Source organism: Bombus huntii, chromosome 5, assembly GCF_024542735.1.
Source record: "Bombus huntii isolate Logan2020A chromosome 5, iyBomHunt1.1, whole genome shotgun sequence".
Classification (NCBI taxonomy): domain Eukaryota; kingdom Metazoa; phylum Arthropoda; class Insecta; order Hymenoptera; family Apidae; genus Bombus; species Bombus huntii.
In genome coordinates, this window is record NC_066242.1 from 7,942,780 (window position 1) to 7,968,339 (window position 25,560).

Sequence of the window (25,560 nt, forward strand, 5' to 3'; positions counted from 1 at the left end):
GAGCTTCGTACGTTTCAATAATGTTTCAACAACTTAACTCGTATAAAAATGCAGACAAATAGTTCAGATAACAATAGTACATGATAATAATATACAACAAACATATAAAGAAAAATAATACGTAATATAATTCCAAAATATACCTAGAGCTGGGTAACGAAGAAAAGGGGTAGCTGGCGGTTAACGAACCAGAATTGTTGATTAATCGACGGTTTCTAATTTATCCGGCAAAGTAAGCAAATACTAGGGGCAAGACAGAATTTCCAGATTCCTCGGCCACGTTTACCACGATGGAATATTGATGATCACGCGTTTTGCATATGTACCCTCTTCCGGACATTTAGCGAAACTCCGTCGACCGGAAGGTAATTCGCAGTTCGAATGAATTCGTCATGATTTCGTGAGCAATGTTCACCCGTTACATCGTTACAGGATGTGCTCACCTTCATCATAGACATCCAACCGCGGCTTGCAAAGTGCCTTGCTTTCGAGACGGGTTTTCGAGGTGTAAAACGACAGAAAGAGAGAGAAAGAAAAGCTTGATAGCGAAACAGAGAAGGTGAAAACACGGGGTTGTGAACTCAAGAGAAAGATTCGACCTCTCGGCGGAACCGCTTAGATTTATGGGCATGAATTTCTATCCAGTAAGAGGCGCTCTTTATGAACGTGACATTTCCTCATACTGTTCTTAAACGAAATGTCTCGATACTGAGAACAAATATTTTAAAGTCAGGTTAATATTCACGTGTCATTGATAACACTATACATATACATATATGCAGTGGTTTCTCTCTTGTTGGTTTTTTAGTGAGTTGTTCAAAGATGGTATTTTGCTGCGTCCATTAAATCATTTTCGACCAAGAAATCATATTTTTTATGATTAGCAAGTTCCTTAAATTTGAGTGATTTCTCATTTCAACTGTTCGCAAAATTCTTTTCTCAGTTAAGAGTAAACTAAAAGTGACTTACAAGAAATTCGAAGTTTACAGCGGAATCGGAATGATTTTTATCTTTCTTTTTTATGTTCTCAAGGAGCGATTCATAGAATTTGCAATTGGTCGCTTATCATAGACCTGACATAAGTTTCTGATAAACCTAATCACATGGTTGAGGACAGACACTAAAAAGCAACGGGGAACGTCTTATTGCGCGCGAAGGACTTGTTCTGTTGTGTTTAGCCGTAGATATCTGCTTCGTAGATTAGGAACAGAGGGAATGGTAACAGTGACCGATAAATTTCATGGCGACTGTCTCTTACTTGTAATTAAACGCACAATTTAAACGGGCCGTTAATGTCAGCATGCCCAAACCAAAGTGTCTTCTCTTGGTAGGTATGCTTAGAAAGCTGGTTTAAGGCTAGGATCAATTGGATCGTGTTACGTAATAAATAGTGAACCAGCAAAACTAACAGTTGTAAAAATGCACGACTCCAAGTTTTATCTTCTTCTGAACCTTCTATTTTGCTCGTAGCTAGGAGATAATGACTTTAGAATTGCACAGTTGCTTAGAGATACCTGACAACAAGTATCTAAATACATTGAGAAAACTGCAGTTACAATTATTCTCCTTCTACAGTTCCTAAAACGATTCATTTTTAATCATTCTAATCAGAAATAGATTTTAAATCCCTTAATGTTAGAAATGATTCATAATGACGTTACTTGCAAATACTTCTCTTATATAAGAATATTCAAGTATATCATAACAATTTTTTAAATCGACAAGAATAACATCCTACTCGATAAAGACTCGCATATATTGAAATAATCCATGCATGTCACGTGACAATTACAAGCGTTATCATCGATCCATCATATGAAAAAAAGGAACATGATTTCATTATGCATGCGTATAAACGAAACGCGTTCCTAATTACGGGATTGTGACGACCCATGCCACGTACCAGTCGAACATCTGCGATCCATCGTGACGGATAAATCACCTTGGGACCACCCTCCAATCGCATCTCGGCCATCGCCTTGCATATAGACAGTTACTAATGAGCCAACCCCATTTAATTAACCGTATATAGCTTCGACGCAACTGCCGGACTATTTCCTGGTTAGCACACCACGCATTGTAGTCCTCTTTCGACGCAGCCCTTCTTTCACTGCCGGTTCAGGGACTGATACATATTTCGTTAGCAGTAGGTCCTAAGTGAGCTACATCTGTTCGATATGCGTTTTAGATATGATTTTACATATTTTATCGAAGATAAACGAGACGTTTGATACAAACGAGACAGAAGTTTAAAAAATGTATATCATATTATACTAACTTGCAGGAGTGAAGATTAAGAAAATTGGATACTATTTTTTAATGTTTAGCTTTGAACGAGTTTAATATGTATAGACTGCTGTCTTCGTATTTAATGTGTTACCGTACAGTTCCATTCCGTTTCTTTTCCTTCTTTTTTTTCTTCTTTTCATAATAACGCTTTCGATATCTCATATGATTCATTTGAAAACATACATAGTGATATGAAAATGTAAAATGTTATAAGTTGAGAGGTTATATTCTCCCGAACTGTTGTATAAAAACTACTATGCTATTGTATACGCTTCGCACTAAGTATACCAAAGAATTAGGTATATTTATTAATTTCATATTTTTTTATTGAATAAACGTAAAATTATCTCTTTCAATACCGATGTACTATATACGTATTACAAATCACATCAAAGTGAAAAATCGTCTTCCATTTTTATATCATTACAAACGAAGAATATTCAGAAATAATATTAAACAAAATATGCGAAAATAGATTCAACATTTATTAAGCAGTTAAACATATCAATTATATGAGTTTGATAACGAAATATAATAAAATAAAAATAAAACAACTGTCATCTTCTTAAAAAACATCGCTACCATCGGCCTCCGTGGCGCAATCGGTTAGCGCGTTCGGCTGTTAACCGAAAGGTTGGTGGTTCGAGCCCACCCGGGGGCGGTTTCTTTTGTTTTTGGAATCTTTTACGCATACAATAATAAGCGTAAAATCAATATCTTTCATTCGTTTGCACCTGATTTTAACATTAACAATAACATTTTCAAGTAGAGTAATACTACTAACGTTATTTTATAATTGAGAGACTATAATTATTGTTTTACTAGGAAGATTATCATCAAATATTACATATTGGGTGCACGAAGTCGATGTTAATAGATTAAAGGTAAAATTCAGTTATGCGAATTTGATTATGGGATAAGACTATGATGAAATGAAATGAGATTATTATGAAGAAATTGTGTTTGAAATGTAGGTGTTTAAATCTGAAACTAAACTGATTGTTTTTAAAAGTAGTCTTTCATGATTAATTATTTAATGATTATTAGCACAGAAGTATTGAAATAAATGGTATGTAATATTTGCTCCCAATTTATATTAATAGTATGTTATTTCAAATGGCACCAGTGGCCGATCGGGACAAGATTTGGTAGGCATCATTGGATAAAATTGTCGATCTAAAATGTATCTTAGTTTCGCGGTCATGCGTTCTGGTCCCTACACACCCCCTATATATGTAATAAATCTTCGCTGCTATTAGATCTTGTTGGCGACAGTGTTTTCGTGATTTATTTAACACAACCAATATTGATGTCTGTTTTTTACCCCTTAGGTGCGATGCGCCACTATAGTGGCTTTCGCGGATGTCATCTTATATTACAACGCGCCACTCTACTGATTCATTCGCTCACCGTTTGAATTAAATGATGTATTTCATTTGTCTTGCTTTACACTATTTTCATTCTCGCAATGTTTTATAATAGTGTTAACAATATACAGGCAGAATATATAATCTTTGTTTTTGATATCAGTATCAATTTTTGATTGTCAGTATCAGACATCAATTGTTACTTTCCGTTAAAATAAATATACCATTATTAGATGTTCCTTTTAACAGGCCGATCCGTATCCTTCTAATTTTTTAGAATCTTCAACCTCAGAATGTCGCTTCAAAGCAGAAGAAAGAAAGAGCAATTTGAAAAACACTATCGCGCTATGAGTAACGTGAGTCTATGTGTCGTTCCTTGCTTTAAAATATATCACACTCAATTGTATTATTAATTATTAAAGTAAATTATTCAAGTTAAAGTATATGCATTATATCTTTGAGAAAAATTATAATTTAATTATCAAAAACTTCATTCCAATGTGCTTGCATAGAGAACAGCATTATCCATTACACATTGCAGTGCTGTATCGTTTACGCGTAATTCGCGTCAAACTCTGTCGTACAGAGAAACAGCCCTGCACAAAATTCAACCGTACCTAAGAGGTTAAAAGGATCGTTTCTTTTCGTTCATTAAATAGTTTTGAGTGTAATATATACGTAACGTATATTTGTACCTCAGCTATATTCATGCTAGCATTAAAGGATCTATTATACATACGTATATAGGTATTTGTATTCGAATGCATGATTTTTCGAAGCTAGGATTTTATATTTCAGGTCTCCTATTTTAGTCTATGATATCCAGAAAATTTCATTTTGATTGGCCAAATTTTTTCTTGGTCGGTTTAAATAAAGAAAAAAAAAATATAAATCGTCTGTACACAAAATTGTTATAAATTTTTATCTATAAATTAAAAGTTATAAAAATCTGATTTCAACGGCGCCGTGGCTTAGTTGGTTAAAGCGCCTGTCTAGTAAACAGGAGATCGAGGGTTCGAATCCCTCCGGGGCCTTCGCTCGCAAAAGCAAGTATTTTTATTTTTCCCCGACATATAAAAATAAAATCGAAATGCTTGTATTGAAATAAATGAAATCGGATTTTTATATTTTTGTAAAACAATAATTTTTATACATACGATATGATATACATATTGACATATATATATATACATTATTGACGTAAATGTATACATGTATACATACTTTAGAAATTTGCATATAAGAAAATACAATATATTACAAGTAAAATACAAACTCATCAGTCTTTTAATAAATTTTTATTAATATAAAATCAGCATAATGTTATCTGTATGAAAAATATTCTGAAGTCGAACATACATATATAAATAAAAAAATAGGCTATACTTTTATACTATTCGTATCATAACCTGATATTAAAGAATAAATAGCCTTAGTTTGTTATGTATTTTCTTTTATTTGAATTTATTAGAAAAAAACACAATAAAATCTGAAGACGAATAACCAAGTTTACGCGACAGTGTCGCCACGCATATGTGACTTTGCAAAGGTGGCTGCCTTGCGCGCCAAATATACCAGTGAAGGAACTTCGTTGTTGTCGTTTGGTGTAGTGCGCCGTGTTATAACCTCGTTTCGCACGAAAATGAATTCGTATACGGATCCGCTTCGTTTGAACGAAGAACCTTTGTTTGTAGATTTGGTGAAGAGTTTGCCAAAGAATATTAAGGATACGAGGAACATCTTAGAAATTCGTGACAATATGCTGTACGTGTGGAATCCGAAGGAATTTTGTGTGATGGCATTAAACGTTGCGGCAGCGCGTGGAAAAAACGATGTTCCTTATCAAGTAAGTCAACAACATTTAATTCAAAGACAGATTACATGATTTCTACAAAAATGAATTGAAATTAGTGATGAAGTATATATTTACGTCTAATAGTTTGTTGTATACAGACCTAACTAACCTCCATAACGTTTCTTAAAATGTGCGCAAGCGCTTTGCTTTATTGTCTTTGTACGTTTAAACTTCTATAACATGTAGTAGCATCATATAATGGAAATAAAACGATAGTATACTTCGTTCTTTTAAATTATTCAAACTTTATCGTGAAAATTAAAAAAATTTTTTTCTTTGATACATGAAAATAGTACACTTTTTGTTATGAATGCTATATAAATTTTACTTATTGATATCTAGAAACTACTTTCTATACTGTAACCTGTTTTTATATAATCTGTATTAAAAGAATTCCGAAAAATTAAAAAATTTATAGTATATTAGTGTTAAAAGTGTACAATCAGTACAGTAAAAATTATACTGAAGCAGCAATTTGTATTTATTATGTTTTAATGCAGTAATATTATTATGTTTAAAAATTTTGTGCAGATTCATTTTAATACTTTTTCTTGTATAATGACTCATACAAATTTCGATTTTACGAATCTCATTCTTACACTTTTATTAATTGGTCACCCATTTGTTCAGTCATTAAATTTTCTTTGGATATCGATTATTATTAAGGATTATATATATGCAAAATTTTGTCGTCAAAAGAAATGTGGCAATCAACCCTCGTAATTGATATCCGTAAAAGTTTACCATGTACAAATAGAATACAGCCTAAGTATAGAATGAAAACCCAGTCATCGATAAACGTGATAAACCTTCCTAACTCGCTTTTCACCAACCCATTTACGCTATGCTCTTATTCCAATTAAAAATCTCGATCGTTAAAAGTACATTCAACGGATAAGCTTAAATTCCCAAGCAATGAAAGAAATTACGAGAGTCGTGCGAAAAGGGCTCCGATCACTTTGGTCGGACTAATGGTTCCGTGAAAACGGGAGTGACATTTGGTCGTTGGTTAAGCAGAAGTTGCTCGATAACCTGGACCATTACCGCGGCACGATGCGTTCGCTTTACGACGATTACCGCGAAAGCGTTTTCTCCGGCGAACTTTTGATTCGGACCGATTAAGCTCTGGCTAAATTATGGTCCACGATACCAATATACACACTTGTAGGGGAGGGCGCGTGCGCCTCTCACTACAACCATGTCCCGCTGGTTAATCGGTGTACGTACATACGCGCGCTAGTGGAAAATGATTACGTGGTAAATGAAAGGGAAGCGGCATGGCGAACTCGCTACGGTGAGAATGGGCAGAACGTTTCGTTCTCGGCTGTGCTTTTATTTCATTTCAATGGCACCGTGGGATCAGCGGGTACATTAATGCCTGGGTGTCCTGGTGTATGCGCTCGCGCGCCACCGCGACCGACCAAGCGGACGCGCGAGAGACCAAAAGACCGGTGAGGGGATAATTTATAGGAAATGGGTTGTTCGACGCTCCGGAGTAATTTAATTAAAATAAATGTCCGTACCGCGGAGGAACGTTACCCACGAACCCGCGGTCCACAACTGCGAATAAAATGCAAATTCAGACCCTTCAACTGGGTTACGTATGGGTATTCGTAGGTAGGTAGATAAAGAGTACGCGCCGAGGGGGAATAGAGAAGTCTCGCCAAGGGTCAACCTCTTTCGTCCTCTTCCTTTTTCTATCTCTCTCATTCTCTTCGGGGACCGATCATCGCTCGCTCACCCGTTGATTTGATAAGGGAAAATCCTGAGGTGCCTCTATCCGCTTCTGCCGGTCCACCCCTTTTTCTATGGATATTTCTGTAGCTGTTCCTCCCTACTCGATCTCCAGAATCTCCAGAAAAAATTTAAAGGACTTGTTGGGTTGGTAGAATTTTATTGGGTATATGGAAGTATGGGGAATAGCAATTGTTCTTAAAGCAATACGTTTTTGGCGTGCGCGATGATTTTAAAAACTGAGTTAAAATATATTCTTGTAATATAACATTTGTTTTATTTCTAAACGGGAGAGACATATTTCTGCCTACGAATCGACCAATTACAATTTTATTATTCGTCGCTTCACTTATTTAATTACATTCGTTTTAAATTCTCTTTATATATCTGTTATCAATACGTATCTTCTGGGATAAGATTAATCAGTTATTACTAACCTACTATACATCCCTTTGAAGTATACATAATACATTAATATATATTTGTTTCACGTCTGTCAATAGGTATAACGCCTTAGTAACACGCAACAAGCAATTAAAGCGACAACTGACGTATATTTCTCTAAATCATTAAATTTCACATTACATGCTTTTAAAATGTTTCACTAGATATCTACTTATCAACATCCACTTTCTACACAATACCCTTAAAACGCTCATTTCTAGAATATTTACGAAGAGTCCCGAGGAAATATTGACAAACCCAAACCAAACGTGATCCAATTGCGAAGCAACGAACTAGTAACCTGTATCATACCTAATAACCTGTCCTCTTATTTTTCTCACCTTACACATAGTTAACATCGAGGGCAATGATTCTGAACGACCAAGACTCGTTTGATAATTTTTCTAAGACTCAATTGAATCGTCGCCGAGTTCCAAGGGCCACTTTATGGCCGGTACGTGCATGCGCGTTGGCCGACTGAAATATCGGTCGTAAATAATAAAAGTTAGCGAGGTTCCTCCCTGGCGCGCACGGCGGGACTTTAAACCGGAAGATAGGTGTCGCAGGATACGGACGAGGCAGTGTAGAAGGGGGTGGCGACGAGATGAGGAGGGCGAAAGAGGCAACGCGGGGTAGCATCAGGGTGTGGGGCGGAGACAAAGACGCGCTATTGTCAACCGCTCCGCCATCGGAACCACCATCCGCCGCGGGAAACTTTGAATCATTTTTATTGCATAGAGTTATCTTTGTTACCAGCGGAACGAACGTCTAAACGCGTCCTCTCTGTCCCTTTCTCTGCTCTTTCTCCCTTCGTCTTCCTTCCAACCGACCCCACCGACACCCACACCCTGGTCGTTCGTACAGGTTATTCCCTACCGTCGTTGGTCCTCGCCTTTCTGTTTCCCTCTACCTGCACCACCACCCTTTTTGTTCTTCTCGCTCGACGCGAGATAATACGAACGAGGAAGCGTTCACACCCCTTTGGCTGCCCAAATGGAATAAGTTCTTTAATTCGCGAATTTACCGCCGCTCTAACGAATTGCCCGTCCTTCTCGTCGAGATAACAAGCCTTCCTCCTTCTAGCCCCGTTCCCACCTACAAGTTTTAATTCTTTCCTGTACTCTAGGATCGTCAAGTCACGCGGTGATCTATGGAAAATAATCGAATTCGATCGTCACTGCCCGTAGCTTCTCACGTTCTTCTGACTTCTCGAAAGTTGAAGAATAACGCGAAAATTCTGATGTAGTAATATCTTTTTTGTCGTTACTGAAATTATCGATAAAGACCATCAATTTGTAATTTTTTATGAAAATTTGATAAATTCGCAAGACTGGATTTTTGCAAATATCTTTCATTTTGATCTCTTTAGAACAAGCTTTGTATCTCGATCATAGATAGTTCTAGTATGTTAAAGGAACAAAGAAGGTATGAGATCCTTTCGATGTATGGTACGGTAGCAATTCACCTAGCTTACGTGAGCTTTTCTACATACTATCCAGTAGGAAGAGGTCATCTTATCTAAATTAAAAGTGGTTACTCTCTGAATGGCGTTCCAAGGTCGAAACGCACAACGGAAAATCCTGTCTCAGGCTGAAAGAATGGAATATCACGTAATAAGCAAAATCCTCTGGACGATAATTAAAAAGCAATTTTACGGTGACATTTGTACCTACAACGAGGTTTCTTGCCAGAGGTAAATACTCGGACACGCTGGTATACCGCGTGGCAATAAGAATACACGTGTAGGGGTGGTCGCGTAGCTACACGCGTGCTTCCAAACGTACAGAGTACGAAAAAAAAGCTAGGTGTCTAGCTTTAATCAGATTATTCTCCGTTTCTCAGTCGCTGGAAATATTTTCAAACTGTGTGTTGTAACGTTTATCTTACGCTTGGTGCTTCTTTATGTATGAAAGAAAATTACTATAAAATTTTCTTAAATGGATATAATAAGGAATTATTAATGCATTAAGGATCAAACACTGGCTTATACTACAGAAATAAATTAAAGAATATTAAATAGCATTATTGAGAGACATATATCAAGATATGAAATGTGTATTAGAATAATATGTAAATACATACTGTACAGAGATTTATTATTATGTAAGTGAGACCCTAAAAGAATTTCAGAATTTAAACAAGAATAGTTTATAGAATTGTAGGATCTTGGTGAAAGAAGAAACAGCAACGAAAAGAAAATCAAGTATAAAACAGAATTGACTGAAAAAATAAAAAATTACAACTGAAATGTTTTTTTTATACAACCTTGGTTCTTAATGGATTAACTGAAAATTATAATAAGATGGATCTAGTAAGAAACGCGTTAGAAACGACTGTCAGATACATTAAACGAACCACTTGATTTTCTCCGACCATAAAGGCACCCCAAATGGTTTAACCCAATTTCCACCACGAATTTGTATCAGCATCACTCTATACTCATATACGTATGTATGTATATGCATATGACCATTAACAAACGAGGGAAATTCGTACTACATAACTGCTGCCTAAAGTTGCGTTTCTTTTTCGACATCGCATCACAATCCCCAACGCTCGTTGAAGAAAGAAAGAAAACGACGCAGCAGCGAAAATGTATCAGCGTGGCATGGTGGTAGAACGAAATACGCATGGCAGAGAAGGGAAGGAGAGAAAAGAGGTATGAGGTGGTCCATGTCTACCACAAAAGCCATTGTCCGCCACTTACTGAATTCGTCGAGGCTCTCTCTCACCCTGGCGCCCCTGTCCACAGTGCACACAGGGCTCCACTCTACCAATGTAAAACACTTCCCGTGAATTTTATTGCTCCACGTACCTCCTCGTTCAGTAGCACGTACAAGACCACCTAACCTGTGCCTGTCAACTGACTGGTGGATCATCCTGCACCCCCGTCGTTTGCTTGTACGACCGTACACGGAATTCACCACCGTACAGGGTGTAAAACAAATATGTGTCGAAGCCCAGGCTTTGCGTTCCATCGAGACGTCTTCTCATCAAGCGTTGTAACTCTCGTCTGATCTTTCGAACAGAGGATCGTGTGTCCTTTTTACTCTCGAATAGAAAGTTGAATCTTTTACTTTTTGATTTTCTTGTGGCTGAGATTATGAAAACATAGCTTTCAAGCGTTGATATTTAAAATTATTACAATTAACGCTGAAACTTTTACGTAGACGTTTCGTATGTAAGTGGTTAATCAAAATAATACTTTTTTTTTTACTGAAGGTATAGTTTTTTTTTTTCAAATTTTGGAACGTATAAAAAACTTTGAATATAATCTTGTAAGTTTTACACCCTTTAAGCATGTCTATATGTAACTTTCAGCCAAGACACTGGCTTTATCTTTCCAAGAAGGCAGTATACATGCAAAACGGAGTACCGTTAAAATACTCCTTGTATCTTGGAAAGTAGCATGTATGCGTGAAACATACTTTGAATATTCTCCATTATCGATGTTATACGATGACAATGATTCCGTGCTAATAGTCATCTACGATATATTGTTTCCTTTTAACTGAAAATCATTATCCCATCTGGGTTAGATGAATTTTTTTAAGAAATTTTGGTTCGCATATTCTGTTGCGCGAAATGCGACCTTTAGACCTTTGTTTCTCATTTTTGGTTTTCACTGGATTCACAAATTTACTAAAAACTGTGCTGTGATAAATAGAGGCCTGACCTAAATCTTACGGGACGCGTGCGGGGTCGCTTGGAACGAACCAAGGGTGGAAACAAAGACAAAAAGGGAAATCAGCTTTTTAAAATACTGAAAATGGCAGAAAATGCGAGATAAGTGTATTAAAAATTTAGTTCACGATTCTTCTTTGAAAAAAAAATAATGCTGTAGAGAGAACAGAAGAAAGTATAACACAAGGAATTAATTATTTTAAATTAATTCTACATTTATCTCTAAGAAGGTATAGTTTTTCGTACTCCGCGCATAAACTGGCTAATTTGTGCTCAAACCTAACTTTTTTCACTATCCTAGGATTTCAAAAGATTAAAATTAAGCTCCGGTACATATACAATCCAATATCATTAACTTCGTACAAATTCGTCAAATTATTTATCTTGTAATACTCCAATTTCGATATTGTTTACAATCTCGTTCTATTCCTACTAGCATTTATGAATATTAAAAACGAAAAGAAAGCTCCCTTTTAAGAATGTTCGATTGCCCTGAGTATCGAAGGATGGGATATTCCGGTGGTGGGTGAGAGTTGAAGCGAGCTGAAGTGGCTCAGGCGATCCGCAGGGGGTGGCTTTGTCAGCCTTAGAATACCTTGGCAGGCTAATGCATTTCCTTTACAGTTTTAATGGGCATTCATAACTAAGTTTAATAATGCCGGTAGGAGGCCAGCCGTCGCGGTTGCATATCTAATAATTCCACGGCTCCACCTCGCGCAGGAAGTGGCACACAGCACGGATTTTAGTGGTGGCTGCGCGAGTTCATCCCCCTACTACTCTTCTTTACCGAAGCTGAGCTCGAAGACGCGCACGTTCGACCTCTTTCTCTTTTTCCCCTTCTCACGCCCTCTTTTCTAGTCCCTCAAGTCCCGTTCCTCTTCGACTTCCTCCGGGCGGACACTTGGAGAGTTTTCACCCTGCATCGAACCGATTCATCTATTATTCGTTTTATAACGTTTCACGGTAGTTATCCGAAACTTGGCATTTATTTCTGACATACGACTGTAATATAGTTATCAAACCATCTTAAAATGCTTCTTCGAATGGATCTCCTTTTATAAAAAAATCTTATTTTACCAATTCATATTAATTCTCAGACCGATATCTTTGCTCGGATATTAAACTATATGCGTTAGGGAATAGATTCATCCGACTTTATAAGCAGCGTTCAAATACATATAAACACTCTATATACCAGATAAAGGAGACATCGATGTTTGTTTCATACACAGGGAGCAATAATTTCAGCGACAGCGCACACAGAAGGCTGGTCTTAATGCCATTGTACTACCAGCTCGAACAATAAGACTGATCACGGCTAATTGCCATCCATTTAAATGGAAAACTTTGCGGCCATCCATGCGACTTAATCACCCACGGAATCGTGTACAAGCAGAATCTCCCGTTCCGTTGAAGATCCTTGGGCAGCAGTGTTGGCGGGTGAGAAGGGGTTCCGGCATAGCCATGGCATAATGGCGTTTTGGTTGTGGACCAAGATATAAATCCCAGCACCGTTATGTGGCACAGAGTACCATCTTAGTTTGGTCTTCGCCGCGTCGACGACGAGAAGCCAGCGGCGCCGTCTCTAATAAATAACCCCAAGACAATGGACACTGTCCAAAACACGGTAGATCTTACGCCTTTAACTTGGGTACCAAGTCTTAACCCTTGGCCGTTCCGAGCAAAGCGCCCGGTCCTGGTCCCCTACCACTTTTCTTCAGTCTCTTGCCACCTCTACGGAGACACAACCCTCTTCCTCCAGCGGTGGCAAAGAGCCGCGAGTCCCAACGTCGCGGTACCCGAGCTTCCTCGCCTCCTTCTCTTCTCTTCTCTTGCTGGAATTATAATGTTTGTTTCTAACAAATTACCATGATAATGCCGGGCGTCGCATGGCGAAACCGTGTCTTCGGTGGCACACTTAAATTACGCGAGTACGAACAACGCCGCCACCGGCGAGAACGCGACCGGAACATCAGCAATGCTGCCGAGACGACCAGAGATTCCTGCCGGGTAGTTGTAATGTTAATTAGCCATTTACCTAACCGTACACCCTGTACACAATCAGATCCCCTTACTCCAGGTATTTCCAAGTTTCGTATCTTTAAAATTGTCATTAGAAGGAATCCAGAGGATGAAAGATTTTGATAGTCCAAGGAGATTTTGGTAACTAATCTTGGTGGAGCGAGTCGTGATGATTTATATATTAGCTATTTTTGTAGATCGTGAGATTTATAGGCATAAATGGTAATAATTTTGTGACGTGATGATAAATATTGGATAATTCCGTAGTAAGCGGCAGGTATCGTTTCTTTCTACTTCTTCGCTAATTTTTGTAAATTTGCTAGTTTTCCAATTCGTTGCAAGTAACGAAACAGTGATAATATTGAAATTCGTTCTTTTTATTTTTGTTTTATTTTTTTTTTTTTTATATTTAACCTCGCGTAAGTATCAAATATATTTGTCTGAATTCTCGATCTAGAAAATAAACGTTTAACTCTGAAACGTTAAAACGATAAGAATTAGTATACATTAGGACGCGGTGTTGAAAAAGCAAAATTTGTTAAAATAGTAATTTCATAGTCTTCCTTCACGACCGTTCGCACAATGTATCGTTACAAAAGGTGGTAGATTTCGTCCTAAAACGCGTTCCCATCATCGTATTCGCCGACACGTTGAGCTGGCGCGGCATCATAAAAATTACGTCGAAATCTACGAGCAACGACGTAATACTTTTCACATTTTCGAGCGGACAAGCCATTATATGGAGTGGCTGCGAGGCCACGAAGGCGATAAACTTTATTTTCCAAAATCGTCGGGACGCACGTCCGATGCGTACTCGCGGTCGCGCCCTCGCGTCGTTACGATCGCGATAACACGCGTCCGTAGAAACGTACGACGAGAGATGGCCGAGGATTCTGGGGAAAAAAACAAAAAATTGTCGGGCGCATATTTTTTGGTCGGTCGCGCGAGATGGGGGATGTGCCACCGCGACGCTTTCACCTCCGTTTTTCCTATAAAACCGTGTCGAAATGTTCGCTCTCCCGCTACTACGACATAATGATCGGCACATAATTCACACATTCGACAAGAATATTCAGCAACGCGGCGATTTAAATAGCTATTCTGGCCAAGTTTATTAATAAATTGAATGTTTGCTATAACGTTTCCGTCGTGTATATTGATAAGACAGCCAGATTGGTGATAGGGATTTTTTCGTATTGCTTCTATGCCAAAAGATTTTATTCCTGTTCCACTGGACGTGAAATTGGAAAGGTACAGGATAATATTTATGACATTGTTTGAACAATTAGTAGTTCGTAGTTTGTTTTTCATGCAATGCTTGTAGGAATTTGTAGACAGCATTGTGGATTTGTTTCATCTGTTAGAATTAGTTTAAGGGGGACAGAGGAAAAATGATACAGATTACGAAATTTTGAATTCGAGGTGAAGTTAATTTTTCAAATTGAAATGAAATACTTGTAGAGAAAATAGATATACTTTAGAGCTTTGGGGTTCGAACTTAAAAACTTATTTAGTACCTAAGTAACTGAAATACAATTTCATCGCTACATTTTATATCAAGCAACGTAACGGCTCGCTTTTCTACGTAAGATTGCATAGTCTTATAGTCGTAAAAGCTAGGTGAAATTTGAACAGCCCTGCAACTGCCGTAACTGCGACAAAGTCAAGCGAGTTGGCTACTATATCGAAGGCAGTGTTACGACGTTGCTTTTATTAGAAATCTGCTGCATTACACGAAACTTTTTCAATACCTGTTTTCATCGTTCTTACGCAAAGTTACGTATCAATTTAGATGGATTTAAAAAATTGTCTTCAATCTTTTTACGTCTGTAATAACGCGTTCAATCCACCCTGCAATTGTTCTTTCCCCACGCATTCCTAACCCTTTAAATCTATCATCAAAGAAACTTATGTTAACGCTGTCGTTGGTAATTTTTTATTTTCGAAATCGTTACAGTCAAACAAATACCCTCAAATATTTTCTCATTGTCTAATATTAGATGAAACGTCAATATATACGAGACGATAATATCAAAAGGAATCACAATGCAATACAAACAAAAGAAATAATATTCAAAGAAATTCTTGAACGCAGAAACTTCATCCACGATAACCTGTAAATATCAAATCATTTGGAGATTCTTCGAAATCAAGAAAAAGGATAGATACATGGAGAACGAACAGTCTCTCTGAGAATCGGTTAAAGAATAAGGTTATAAAATTAGAGAAGACGAAGGGAAAAGGGGCGAAGAGGAGGGAGGTGGTGAACGAACGAGCGGGTGAGCAACGTCTGGCTTGGCCCTGGAGCAGTAAATCCAGAAACGGTGTTACGGGGCGGCCCGGAGATAATGCGCAATCATTTTGGAATGGAAATTAAAATCAGATGATGAATCCTAACGATGCCGTTTATTATTTTAATTTTCCGCGAAGACCGCGGCAACGCAGGCTACCAACCGCTTCTACAGACGTCGTCCGCAGCACTGGTAACTCGAGTTCGAGACACTAAATTACCTTCCTATTAGCCGTATAATTACAAGATGGCCCCGGTAATTTCCGTTTATTCCGACTTCGTCTCGCCGAACTGGGCTTTATATTACAAGCTATAAGCTTTACCTGCCACGTCGAGGAGGAACGCGAGGCCGAGTTTTCCCTTATCGCCGTCGTTAAGCGCGATTTTCATTCGTAACTTACCGTAGACGTCGATATTACGATCGAGACTTAACTATTTGAAGATAGCGTTCGGAAAATGTTGCCATAGTATTTCATCTTGTTTGACGTTTAATTGAGTTCTCTATAGACGACGGTATTATAATGTAAACAGACGTCTCTGTTAACGGGCTGAAGAAAGGGTTGCGTTTGTACAGTAACGCGCCAAGCACTTAGGACTATCTGGCAGATAGAAACGTTTTGTTAAAATGAATGAATTTGAGACTCTTCGGACCTCAAAGTTAGAAATTTCTTCTTTTCTTCGTACACCCGTATATTTTTCTATGTTGCATTAACGTTTATAATTGTTTTAAACAAACACAATCAACATTGACGTTGAAATAAATGCTCTAACTTCTCATAGTTTTCATGATTCTGTTAATAAAAAACCGAAAAGATTGCTAATTAGGGTAAGTTCGACTATAGGAAGTAGAATTCTGAAAAATGTTCAGCGTCGTTTCACCCTTACGAGCTTCTGAACGTGCCAATAATCAGGGCTTTCGCTCTTTACATCGCAATAAATCGTTGATTTCGCGCCCCCTTTTTACACGCTGGCCCGACAATTTACACTCGCAGTGATACATAAATGCAAACTCGGTCGTTTTCGCTGTTTAACCTCCTTCGTTTTTCTCAGCACATGCCACCGTTTCTCATGGCTTGTTATAACGCAACTATAACATTTTACGACGCTCGTAACGCCGATACGATAACCCAGCATCGTGGCTGGCAGCCGCAGGCATCGGATTCTCAAAGACGTTCGATCGCATTTCGTATATTTTGAAGGTTGAAACGAAGCCCATTTAAGTTACGCGGTATTAAAATATTATAGAGGATTAAATCGATTTTTTAGCACAGAGGGGAAGAAGATATTGTAGATAAATATAGACATATGTAATCTGTAGAATATAGGTAATCGAATAAAGGTAGTGAAGATTTGCGTAAAATTCATAATACGTAAAAATCTTGAAAATAAAATTCTTCAGTAACTCGTGGTATGTCCGTACTTCGTACGTGCATTTAACATCACGCTAATTGTTAAAGATAAAATTAGAATAAGGAATACATTACATCTGTTTTATGAAAATTGTATGATTTTTAAGAAGAAAGGACCAAACACGCAGGAGAACGTAAGAAACGAATGTACCTAGCCCAAATAGATCTTGGGGCTATTTGATATTTAAGAAAAACTCGAGCAACTGATATAATCGTAGAAATTTTCCACGAGCGGCATTCGTCTAGAAACTGAAACAACCGCTTTGGTACAGCAGTAATACAGAGAAAGGAGGGATTGCTATTCTTATTATTTCTACAGACGTTATTTCATGCTAACAAAGAAAAGTGCTTGGCTAAGGCCAATATACCTACTTTGTTTCTAACGTCCGTTACGTAAATTCTGTGCTCGCTTTCACATACTTCCAAGATTACTTTTCTGTCCAGCGTAGAGCTAGGGGGTAGGTAATTAAAACCTCGAGTAGGTAAATAACCGACTGCCAGACCGCCAGCGGAGCTACCGAGAAACGTAATAAGTAGGCGAGTCCGTAACCTTAAAAAGGGAGATCCTTAAAAAACGTCGGCCACCCTCTCGCCCCCATCTCTTCCACCTCCTCGACCACCCCTTCTCGTCCCCACCCACCTCCAGATCTCCCATTTTTTGTGTTAATTTGAATTTCGTAATTAACCGGCTACGTATGAATTCTCGAGAGAATACATAAAGGTCCTTCCTTTAATTTCCGCGAGGATTCGTTATAATACCGCGCCCCCTTGCACGCTGGAACGTGGATTTTCTGACCTCGAAGGGGACGACCGGGATGCGTGGAAAGGAAAATGGCCTCGGAAGCTTATAACCGGAATATTGTATGTTTCCCGCAATGAACGACGATACCTTGGAAATGAGTTTCTCCTTTTGGTATTCGTTTTCCTTTCGTCCCGTTGCCAGTTCATTTTATTCTACGATTTTAGGAACTAATTAACCCTTTCTAATGCCATATTTTTTTAAATCTTGTTTAATTTATTACTGTACTATCACACCGGTACTAAGTGGTTTATTACAATTATTGGTTTCATCATATAATTATAAATATCTCTAATCATTGATTTCTTATATATTTTTATATATATATTTTTTTTTATATATCTTATTCGTATTCCTTTCGTTCTATCAATCGTATTGGACCTTGGTGGAATTAAAACGTCGTTGTGAAAAATAAGACGCGCTTCCGTCTAATGGGAAGGAACTTTTAAAAAGAATCGAAATCTCCGTCCTCGAAAGGTAATCGAGATGACGGTGATTGGGGTTGTCGGACGATCAAGGGAGCTTGTCGTAATTACCGAATATTTTTCTCGCCCTGTTCTCCCCTCAAGCTGATTGATATTTTGTATTCAAGAAGGAACCTTCGCCTTCTCTACCTTCTTACACGATTGTTACTGGCAAACGATGTTTTATCGGCCACTGAGAAGGAAATGGGAATTCAAGTCATCCGCCTCGCGTTTAAATAATTCTATTTACTTTCGAAATTTAATGGTCCAGTTCCCGATTATTGATTTGATTCATTAAATTAACCCTGCGATATTACGCTGTAGAACTATTTAACCCTATCATGAAACAAACTATAGTAAAATATAAATGTTCGAAAAATATGATATTTACCCATATAACATCAGTTTCGAACAAATTATACAGACCATTCCGTAAAAATAACTGAAGCAAAAATAATTGTAGGATGCAGTACTCTTTTCCTTGTCATTCTATGACAAAAATCCTATCTTCTGTATTACGGATTAATATATTTAAACGAATAGAAGAACTGGTTGCAAAAACACATTACAGCTGATCAACTATGAATTTGCCTATGCTATAGAATATCTAATAAAATGTAGCATCTGCAAGTATCTATAGAAATAAAAGGATTGAAGCTCTTCTCCTATTCTCCTCGCTCATCACAATTTCTGCACAGTACTCGTCTATTATCATCTCTGTGCTGTGCATGTAACGATATAAAGTGCATTAATCTGGTAGTAGGCTCGATCAAGCCGACGAAATAGCGTTAGTCGCGTCGCGTTGCCTCGATAAAACACAAAAGAAAGAAACGAGAATGTCTCGAAAACGGAGGGTCCTTATAAACTCACGCCCCATTTCACTGAAGGTTCATCTTTAATTTCTTCGCGTTTTTTCTCCTACCTGCTCCGTGCCCGACACTCGACACTCCTTTAAATTCCACCCTAACCCACCCCCTCGACCCTCACCAAGCGTGAAGAAGGAACCAGCTCAACCCCGCGTTACTGTTCGCTCATTTCTCCGGTTGTCTTACGGCGATTAACCGGGCTCCTACTACCCCTCCCCCTGTGAGAAGAGTACGTCTCTCGACCTATCCTACCCCCCTCCCGCCCTCAATGAAACCTGGTTTCACCCTCGTCATGTACTTTTCCTCCTTGTCCACCCAGTCTCTTCGCCTCGGCTCCACTCTTTTCCTCCTTGTTCGGCTTCTTCTCCGCTGGAGTCACATTCTTAATATCGTCTTTTTAAAATTTTTTAAGCGCCATTAGGGAAACTATATTGCCACTCGGCGCGGGAACGGCGCAACCCCGACGGGGTAGATCGGTGCTCTTCCGTCTGTTCGAGGTTAGGTCGAACGCACGCTCTCGCCCCGGCACCCGCTTAAATTACGCGAATAAATTTCCTTTATTTTTACTGGCCCCCGGCTCTCTGACCCGGACGTACGTGATCCGACGACAGCAGCGCTCGAATAAAGAATACTGTCGGTCGTACCTTGTTTAACGACTACGATTCTTGCGTCGGCTTATTGCCAGCGTAAGGATACAGTAACGATCGTCCTGCTTTGGGGTGTTTAAATACAGGATACATGGTTGATCGAAATCTGGGGACATTGTAAAATAATCGAAATAGCACATAGATCTGTATCTATTCGCGTAAAATGGATAACGTTGTATCGATTTAAAAAATAGCTAACGTACGAATTAAGTAATTAATTAAGTAAGTAAATTAATTCTCCAGATGCTCCCATGCCAGTGATCTTTGTTTGAAATCTTTCGTAATTAACGAACAGTTAAGAGATCGCGCGTATCGATAACAAAATTTGTATGCTGCTTTGAAAATTACGAAGTTTGTAACGTAGGTACAGAAATGAGACGCAAGAACTTCTCATCATGATCGAGGATGGGAATTATAAGCAAAGCTATTTTGAGATCCACTTACCAAATATCAAAGACTTTTTAGTAACCCTTAATGTGACTTACTGTACGTAGAACATGAGAAGATTACGTTGAAGTGTTTCTTGAGGAAAGCTCGACGGCGGTTCGGTTTGGTTGGGAAAAAAGTTACCGGACGCCTGAAGCGTCTCAATTTAATTATCACTCTCTAAACGAAGTTACAGCCTTATTTATCGCGCGAAATGAAGGACCGAAGGGAGAGAATACTCGGTACTTAAAATGTACAAATCTGACTGTCAGCCTGCTGTCAGGGATGTTCCACCCTCGCACGGCTTTCCTGCTCGTCACAGACGCTCAAGCCCTGACATCTACAGCCTCCCTGAAAGTTACCAAGTGCAAATGTCGTCAGCCGGTCTTTAAACTCACCATGTGTACTTAAAAAGTCATTTGTACGTGTCGTTGAATTAGTTTAGATATTTCTTGAAAAATTTCGCCTAAAACGAATCCTGACTGTTGAACTGGTACACGCACGTGTTCACATAATATCTTCTCGATAAGATTGATGACTGCAGTTTTGCGTGAATTTTTATCAGTGACTGCAGTTGCTACCGTATTTCACATACTTCTTTTAAACATTCGATATTGCAGTAGTCGCATAAAATTGAACAAATCTATCCCTTGCCGTTGCTAAATGGAACGAAAATTGTAAATTTTCACGAGTAAGAGATAGAAATGATATATAAAGAATTTGCAATTTTCGAAACATAACTTTTCATTTCGAACAGCGTCACAGAAAAATAGTGCTAAAATCATTGATTAGTTGATCAAAGTATCCTTGGAACATAAAGGGTTCGTTGTCGGAATAGAAAAAAACACGAAAACTCTTTCCGCTGAAATTAACAACATACTTTTCTCGTCTAATGAATTGAAGGAATTCAAAATCGTTAAAAGTTGCGGAAAAAAAAGATTGAAGGCCAAACGATCATAGATTGACCAGGACGATTTAAACACCGTTGAATTTTTCAGGAGATTTGATCCCTGAGGCGAAATGTAGAAAGTGCAGATCGTGTTGGCGCAGAAGGGGTGAACATATTTCATCGTAACACCACCCCAGCGTGCCATTTGTAGGTACGCGAGAGGTCGTTGGAAATTCAATATCCGAACGAATCGGATATCGAAAAGAAACGAAAAGTCACGACGAGAAGATTGCAGTCGCTATTGTCCTTGACAGTGGAAATCAAATTAAGGAAGTGGCGGTACGAATGGAGGACGATTTAAGTATCGGGGATGAGGCGTGCTTCTGATTTAAGGGGAAATTGTACCAATCTCGGTTTCAATTTAAGCGAGAAAACAAAAATTGCATGCTCGTGATTGGACGATTCGAACTTGATTTAAGAAGATTGACATTAATTATTTTAATAACTGTATCAAATTCTTTTCTTTGAAAAAGAATTTTCACGATGCGAGTTTCATTCAGAAGTTAACAGCGTTTCCTTTAAAATGTTCTTCGTGTAGAAATGTAGAGAAATATTAATTTACAGAAACATGGAAACATTTCAACGGTCTCTTCGTTAAAAATCCTTAAATTTTCTTAATTATATCCTATTTACATGTGCGGTATTCATAGTCAAAATATTCTATCGTAATCGTACAATTTTTCATTAAAATTTTTGTATTCAGACAAATACTCAGGTTTGGTAAAATTTTATTGAAATAACGAGTGTCCGAATGATCGAAAATTATAAGACTGTTATCTATTATGAGCAACAAGCACTCGTTACGTGTTTGTACAAAACGAAAATGCATAATACTACGAAGAAGAAAAAGAAAAATTGATAGAAGTCTTCGCAACGACGACCTTTCGCAATTAGACTTTTTAATTTTTATTAGCAACACTCGCCGACCGCCTAAGCGTATGCATAATGCCATGAATATTTTCGTCGTAACTCTGCCAACTTGTCTCCTAAGGAATTAACCCTTAAATTAGCAGTTAGCTTCAGTCTCAGGCGCAAAGTCCCCGCGTCCTGGTAAATTAGAGCCTCTCTTAGGCTGCTTCTTCCTTTACCCATCTTTTTCCCTATTTCTCTTTCTCCCTTATCAAAGTCGAAACTTTGACCCGTCTTCGCCTCACAAAATCACTTCTCAACTATTCTACAGGTACGACAGTTTCCTAAAAACTAAAGGTTGATGAGAAAGAAGTTTCTTGATTATTGATCATTTCGAAATGACGAATTCCCTTAAATTACAAAGTTGCAACGAAATTATAACGTTCGGAGAAATAATTTTCTACATGCTGTACGTAACACACGAAGATTGTGAATATCCAAATTGCCAGAAAGATACGAGCCATTCAAAGGCCAAATTCTATCTCCTAGAAATTTCTCAACTGTTACAATCGGTGTGTACATCATGCGATTAATATTTAATTTTTTAGAAATCCAACAACTCACCACGTTATAGTTGGCCAATCTCGCTTTTGTATGCGATTCGTGTATACATAAAATCGTACGATAGTCGTGAATACACGGAATCTAAATTGCTGATCGAATTCTTCGATAAAGAGTAGCAAATAACTGAGTCAGATAGGAGATTTCAATGCCGCTATGCTACGTATCGAAAGCCGATGCAAATGGTGGCCCGCGTTGCTTTGAGCTTTCGATATATTCCTCGTCTGGTAACAATTTTAATCATAGTGTAAGAGAGAATTACGTTTACATCAATTTATAAAAAAAACATTCAGAAAACTACACGCAATGTGCGTACATTTCTTTAACTTATAACTTCCACTATTATAGACAATAAGTCGTTAAACGAAATTCGGAAATTAAAATGAGAAAATTATAATCAAAATGATATAACAAAAATAAATAGAGATATATATATAATTATTTGTATTTATATCTCAATAAAAATTAACGTTAATTTTTCAAGAAACACCTACCTGTATACTTTGTGAATAATTCCAAAAACAAAATTTTGGAATTTGTCATTTTGATAGACTTTGCTAATTCTGCTGCTTAAGTTGACAAAATATATTGCTGCTTGCCTGAAAAACTATAAAAATCGGCAAAGATCGTTTTTATATTTTCCCAGAGCAGCAAAGAAATACTTCGGTATATTCCACGAAGTATGTAGCTTCCTCTCGATCTTTCGATTGGAACACTGCAAATATGGGAAGAAAGTAAGGCACGTTGAAGGAGCAGCCTAATACTCTGGCAGATATACGAGGCGCAGTCCGGCAGGCAGCTCGACCAGTGGAACTTATTAGACTTCGTGCTCTCAGCCGGAGCTTCCATACTCCAGAGGTTGCAGGGCTTATTTAAGCCGGCTTCCTAAGTGCGCATACTAAATATGATAATATTGCAACGGCAAAAAACGTCAGCGGTATTTAGCCCCCTAATTAGGAGATCGTGACTCGTTTGCGAACGTTTCATTTCGTTGGGTTTTCGCCTTTTTACGCGACGCATTTCTGACTTCCGGCCGCCCTCCTTGTAGACCGACTTGCTCGGTTCTTATTGCACGCTTTTGTTTCCGCTGCTTCTGACAATAAGTTGAGTAATAAATGGACGACGTGACACCAGCAACTTGCGAAATTACGGACAGTTTGCTTCGTTTCGCGGCATCGCCAACCCGCCCTCGTCTCTTACTAGGAAAGTAATTAAATGCCTGGCTAGTATTCCGAAAACGCGTCTGAAATTTCGGTGACAGTTGTGATCGTTACGCTTAAGTTAACTTACGATGCTTATATGAGCTTTCATCGAGCCAAAATCATCCATCTTTACCTCTACCTAGCTATGTGATTGGGGTTGGGTTCCTAAAAACATTACATACTAACCGTCACAAATTTATTTATCGCAAGGTAACGAGATAAAAAGTTGGAAAGTTACAACGGTCAGTTATTTAAATGCCCAAACAGTTGGAAGGGATTTTTTTTTTTTTTGTAGGAAGGGATGTAAATTTCACATGCAATATGGTCAACAGAGGTAATTTAGTTTAATTTAATAATTCATTTTATGTTTTTAGAATTATTGTAAGATAGATGTATGATCGAAAGTGTTAATTAGACTGTAGTCGAAGACGATGAAAATGAAAAGTGTGCAAGTACTGTTGTTCCATTCCAAACCTCGGAACTGTAGATTTAGAGAATAATCTTTACGATACCATCATTTTCCTTTAATTTTCAATTTACAGAGTTAAGTATTTATTTAACTTAATATAGTTACCATCAACCATTATATCTTTCATTTATTTTATCTACTCGTTCCATGTCTATCTAACATCGTCATCATCTTCCATCGTCTAACATTATTCTTAATCAGTGTACATATCGTCCGAAGTATGAACTTGTACCTAACATTTATTTCGCAATGCGATTGTTTCACGTAAGACAGCAATTATCCAAGCGATAACATACGTCAATGTGAGAACTGCATAAAATAAATCTCTTACGACCCCATCAAAAGCCAATTAGCCCGACGAAAGCCGAAATTCCCCGCCGTTAACCGAGTTATCCGAGATCCGGTGGGCGCATCGTTTTGATAACGGTAAAACAGATCCAAGTCTCCACCTCCGGCTCCCATTCTAATCTCCTATGCAATGAATACCAAGAGCGCCGCATAACACCGATATATCGCGCCACGTCCAAATAGTAGAGAAAGAAAAGGCGACTATCCGCAATGCTGACCATCCCTGAGCCGGAGAGAGGCTCGGTTCCAAAGTTTGCTGCGCATGTATCCTTAATTCCTTAACGAATCCACGGCAGCCACTCGATGACTGGCCGATGCTGGCTGCGTAGGAGGATGACGTTGGTGGGTGGAGGGAGGATTTTGTCGGTTATAGCTGCTATGAGAAAATAGGAAAAGCTCCTCGCGGGGCGGCCGGACCGGCGCGATGGACTTTGTGGGTGGAACCAGTTCGAATCCAGGGATGCCTCGGTAGGTTCGCATGCCCAACCCCTCGTCCTTCCTCGTGGGGAGGTGTGCAGAACTAGCTTCCACCCTCCGCGGCGTAGTACGGGACCGAGAATGCCTCCACCACCAACGGTGTCCTCTCCGTTTCCCTTCGATCCTCGCCGCTACACTGAGCGGAGACGGAACTCGTTTCGAGCCGCTAGTCCACCGTTTTGTACAACTCGCTGAATCCACTTGCTCGACAACCAGACCACCGTGTACCTACCACACGTATTCCTTCCCTCTCTCTTTTCTTTCTTCTCTTCTCTCTGCTACACAGCTGCAGGGTATACATTCGTATGGCTCCCTTGCTGTTTGACCGATTTCTTCATACCTTTGTCCC

General features: G+C 38.5%; 1 protein-coding gene and 2 non-coding genes across 3 annotated transcripts in view; all 3 read left to right on the forward strand.

Annotated features, from left to right (window-relative positions):
* The first annotated feature begins 2,876 nt into the window (after positions 1-2,876).
* Positions 2,877-2,950, forward strand: Trnan-guu (transfer RNA asparagine (anticodon GUU)). The gene has a single exon. It is a non-coding gene; the product is annotated as a tRNA-Asn (tRNA).
* A 1,666-nt stretch (positions 2,951-4,616) lies between these two features.
* Trnat-agu (transfer RNA threonine (anticodon AGU)) lies at positions 4,617-4,690 on the forward strand. Its single transcript has one exon. It is a non-coding gene; the product is annotated as a tRNA-Thr (tRNA).
* Positions 4,691-5,216: 526 nt separating this feature from the next.
* Positions 5,217-25,560, forward strand: part of LOC126865695 (nuclear pore complex protein Nup88) — a 77,755-nt gene continuing 57,411 nt past the window's right edge. The window contains exon 1 of the mRNA XM_050618510.1: positions 5,217-5,502. Within this exon, the coding sequence (XP_050474467.1) occupies positions 5,299-5,502 (204 nt within the window). The 5' untranslated portion in view covers positions 5,217-5,298. The remainder of the gene's footprint in view (positions 5,503-25,560) is intronic.